General features: G+C 35.9%; 1 protein-coding gene across 1 annotated transcript; it reads left to right on the top strand.

Annotated features, from left to right (window-relative positions):
- Window positions 1-1,541: 1,541 nt before the first annotated feature.
- Window positions 1,542-2,045, top strand: LOC133039125 (uncharacterized). Its single transcript, XM_061117947.1, has one exon. It carries the CDS (start codon window positions 1,542-1,544, stop codon window positions 2,043-2,045), a length of 504 nt encoding a protein of 167 aa, XP_060973930.1.
- Window positions 2,046-3,443: the final 1,398 nt, after the last annotated feature.

The following is a 3,443-nucleotide window of genomic DNA, read 5'->3' as shown; positions in this document are numbered from 1 at the left end:
GATGGTGAAATGATGCTTTTGTTGACGAAAACGAGCGTAATGAAAACGTTCCACGAGTATTTGGAAGTACAAAAGTTAAAAAATACCACAACATCAATTTAATGATTTAAGTGGGTTGTCGCCTGAAGTTTGATTTATTGTAATGGTCGATTTTTAACACTTTTACTTTAAAAAACACTCCAATGTATAGCACTCTTTAAAAATACTATAATTATGATTTCACACATTATTATTTAATATATATCCTAATTTTTAGTTTTTAGCTTCAGTTTTTTATTAAAATATAATCACTACTACAAAAATACCATTTTATGTCCATCAAAGTTGGACTAGATAAATTATTCGAGTCTATTTGCATTGTACATAATAGTCTAGGACATAAAAGGTGTATTTTTCTAGTCCAATATTATTGGACTAGAAAAACATTTCTAGTCTAACATTTTTGGCTTAAAAAACAATCCCACAAATGTTGGAGGGCCTGTGCGACAACTCCTATGCCATACTTTTCAAATAGTTGAAGCAGATGAACACAGTACTTATCTTGGTCTTCCTAACACTTTGGGTCGCAACAAAACATTGATTCTGGGTTTTCTAAAGGATAAAATCAGAAAGAGAATTCAGAATTGGGATGGAAAAGTACTATCTTGAGCTGGAAAGGAAGTACTCATAAAAACAGTAGTGCAATCTCTCCCAACTTTTGCTATGAGTGTCTTTCTTCTTCCTATGGAGGTGACTAAGGATCTGGAACGGTCAATTACTAAATTTTGGTGGCATACAAATAACTCTCAAGGTAAAGGTATTCATTGGATGCGTTGGGATAAGATGACTAAGCATAAAGACTCGGTTGGATTGGGATATTTTAGAGATTTTCGTGATTTTAATCTTGCTATGTTGGGTAAACAAGGTTGGAGATTTTTAACTCAACCAAATAGCTTGGCTAGTAAACTTTACAAAGCTCGGTATTACCCTTTGGGTAATTTTTTTGATGCTAGTCTAGGGGATAATCCAAGCTATGCTTGGAGAAGCATTTGGGAGGCCAAGAATCTGCTTGCTACTAGGATGAGATGGGCAATCGGTTCAGGTGATAATGTTAGCATTTTGGGGCAGCCTTGGTTGTTTGATGATGCAAATCATTTTATTACTTTAGATTCACTACCACTGATTGGTAATAAAGTTTCATCTCTAAAGAAAAGTAATGAGCGAGCTTGGGATATGGAGATCATAACTGATTTGTTTAATACTCGAGATCAAGCTTGTATTCTCAACATTCCTTTGAACAACAACCAAAGTGAAGATAGACTTTATTGGTGCAGAGAGCGTCTGGGATGTACACTGTTTGAAGTGCATACAAGTTGCTGCAATTGCAGAAACAAAGATGGCAACCTGCTAATAGTGGTAGCTTGTGGAATAAACTTTGGAAAATTAAAGTTCCACCAAAGGTTCTCAACTTGCTTTGGAGAGCTCTGTCCCAATGCTTGCCAACTTTGAGTCAATTACATGTTAAACATGTTCAAGTACAAAGAACATGCCTTGTGTGTAATATGGACGATGAAACTGAGTTTCATGCTCTGGTTTCATGTCCTTTTCCTGCTCAGTGTTGGCAGGTGGTGCTTCTTGGTTTTTCTGCTGCAAATATCACTGATTTTACAACCTGGTTTGATCGGATTTGTGCTTCTTTCAGCAATGAAAAACGGGGTGAGATTGCCATGATTTGTTGGTCTTTATGGGGGGCGAGGAACGATCTGGTTTGGCAAGGTAAAAGACGCACGGTGGTAAGTGTTGTGTCTGCAGCTTCTCAATATTTTGTGCAATGGAAGAATACTCAAGATAAGTCGAACATTGCTCATTATCCCTCAAATATTGCAGGTGATGGGGTGGTTTCTTGGGTTAAGCCTATTGAGAATGTACTCAAAATCTTAGTTGCAGCAACTTTTGACCACAGTTCATCATATGGTTTCGGGTTGGTGGCAAGGGATCACAATGGGTATTTGGTGGAGGCCAAAACAGTCTATCGCAGGGGTACAATGGCACCAGATATGGCTTAAGCTTTAGCCATTAAAGAGGCGTTAAGTTGGATCAAGGATCATGAATGACATAATGTTGAACTCGAGTACGATCGTCTCTCAATTGTCCAAGCTATTCGAAGTAACATCACCATGGTTTCACCTCTTGGAGGAGTGGTGATGGACTGTCGAAAGCTTCTATCTATTTTAAACAATGTTTCTTTATTTTTCATTAAACGATCTGCTAATATGACTGTGCACAACTTTACTAGAGCTTCATATTCTTTTTCAGATCGAGTTTTCAGTGGGATCCTACCTAGTAATTTGCTAGAGTTTCTTGCCCCCAAAGAGTGAAATGAGTGGTGATCTTACATTTATTTATTTATATTTGGTCTCTCCTCTTCTCCAAATAACTCATAACTCATAACTCTCATATCATATCCTACAAACTTATCACTCTCTCTCTCATTCTCTTTTAGCTAAAAATGTCTTCTGCTCTCATTTTTTTTCTTCCTGTTGGCAAGCCTTTTTCTTTCTTTTTCTTTTTAAATTGTGATTTCAAAACATTTTCTTTGTTGTCAATTTCTTTCGTAAAATTATATAAACATAAAAAAGAAAAACAAATTGTTCTATAGTTTATTTCTCTTCTCCCTTAATTTGTGTGTAAGAAAGCTTAAAAAAAAAAACCTTTCCTGATTTTGGCTTGTAATTTAGTAAACTTTTGCTTGTGGCTGTGCTTCCACATTGCTTCAGGTTGTTAAACCAGGGTGAGTTTAGGTTCTACATCGACCAAGTTTTAAGCTTTCCCGTGATTTTAAGGGAAATTCTGATTATTGTGCTTATGGGGTTTCGATAAGAGTTAATAATTGGAGCCATTTTGTATTGATGGTATGTATAAATTGAGTTATTTAACTGCAGTGGTGTTGAAATCATTATTGACTTACTTTTCTCTTGGATTTAATGCACAGGTTCTTGTTTGTATTGTGTTGTTTGTTTTCTTTAGGAATCTTTTGCTGCATTTCTGTTGGCCAGAAATAAATGATCAAATTAGTAATTGAAGTTAGGACACACTTTGCTGTTTGGTGTTTTGTTATTTGTCATACATCTTCATCCAAATGATACTTTTTCTCTGTCGTTTATTTATTTGATTTTCAACCGTTCTGCTTTCCTTGGCAATAGGAAGGGTCTCAATACTCAGCAAATAAATTGTACTTGTAATACTTAGGAGGGTTAGCTCAAGGTCTTTGGTTTGATTCTTCATGGGATCCTACCTAGTAATTTGGTAGAGTTTCTTGGTAGGGAATAAGTATAGAAGTTAAGAAAGTCCATCTAACTGTCCTGTGTATAGCAAGTTCTTCAGATGAGAGCTACAGTGGTGTCCTATATTTTGTTCTCTTGCAGTTTATTTCAGTGTTACTTACTTTACATATGAGATGTCTG

Source organism: Cannabis sativa, chromosome 6 (assembly GCF_029168945.1).
Source record: "Cannabis sativa cultivar Pink pepper isolate KNU-18-1 chromosome 6, ASM2916894v1, whole genome shotgun sequence".
NCBI lineage: Eukaryota > Viridiplantae > Streptophyta > Magnoliopsida > Rosales > Cannabaceae > Cannabis > Cannabis sativa.
Note: the sequence above shows the minus strand (reverse complement) of the source record. Positions and strands in the feature narration are given on the sequence as shown.

Bases quoted from the DNA above. Each gene is read 5' to 3' on its own strand.
- LOC133039125 (XM_061117947.1), top strand. From the start codon at position 1,542: ATGGACGATGAAACTGAGTTTCATGCTCTGGTTTCATGTCCTTTTCCT.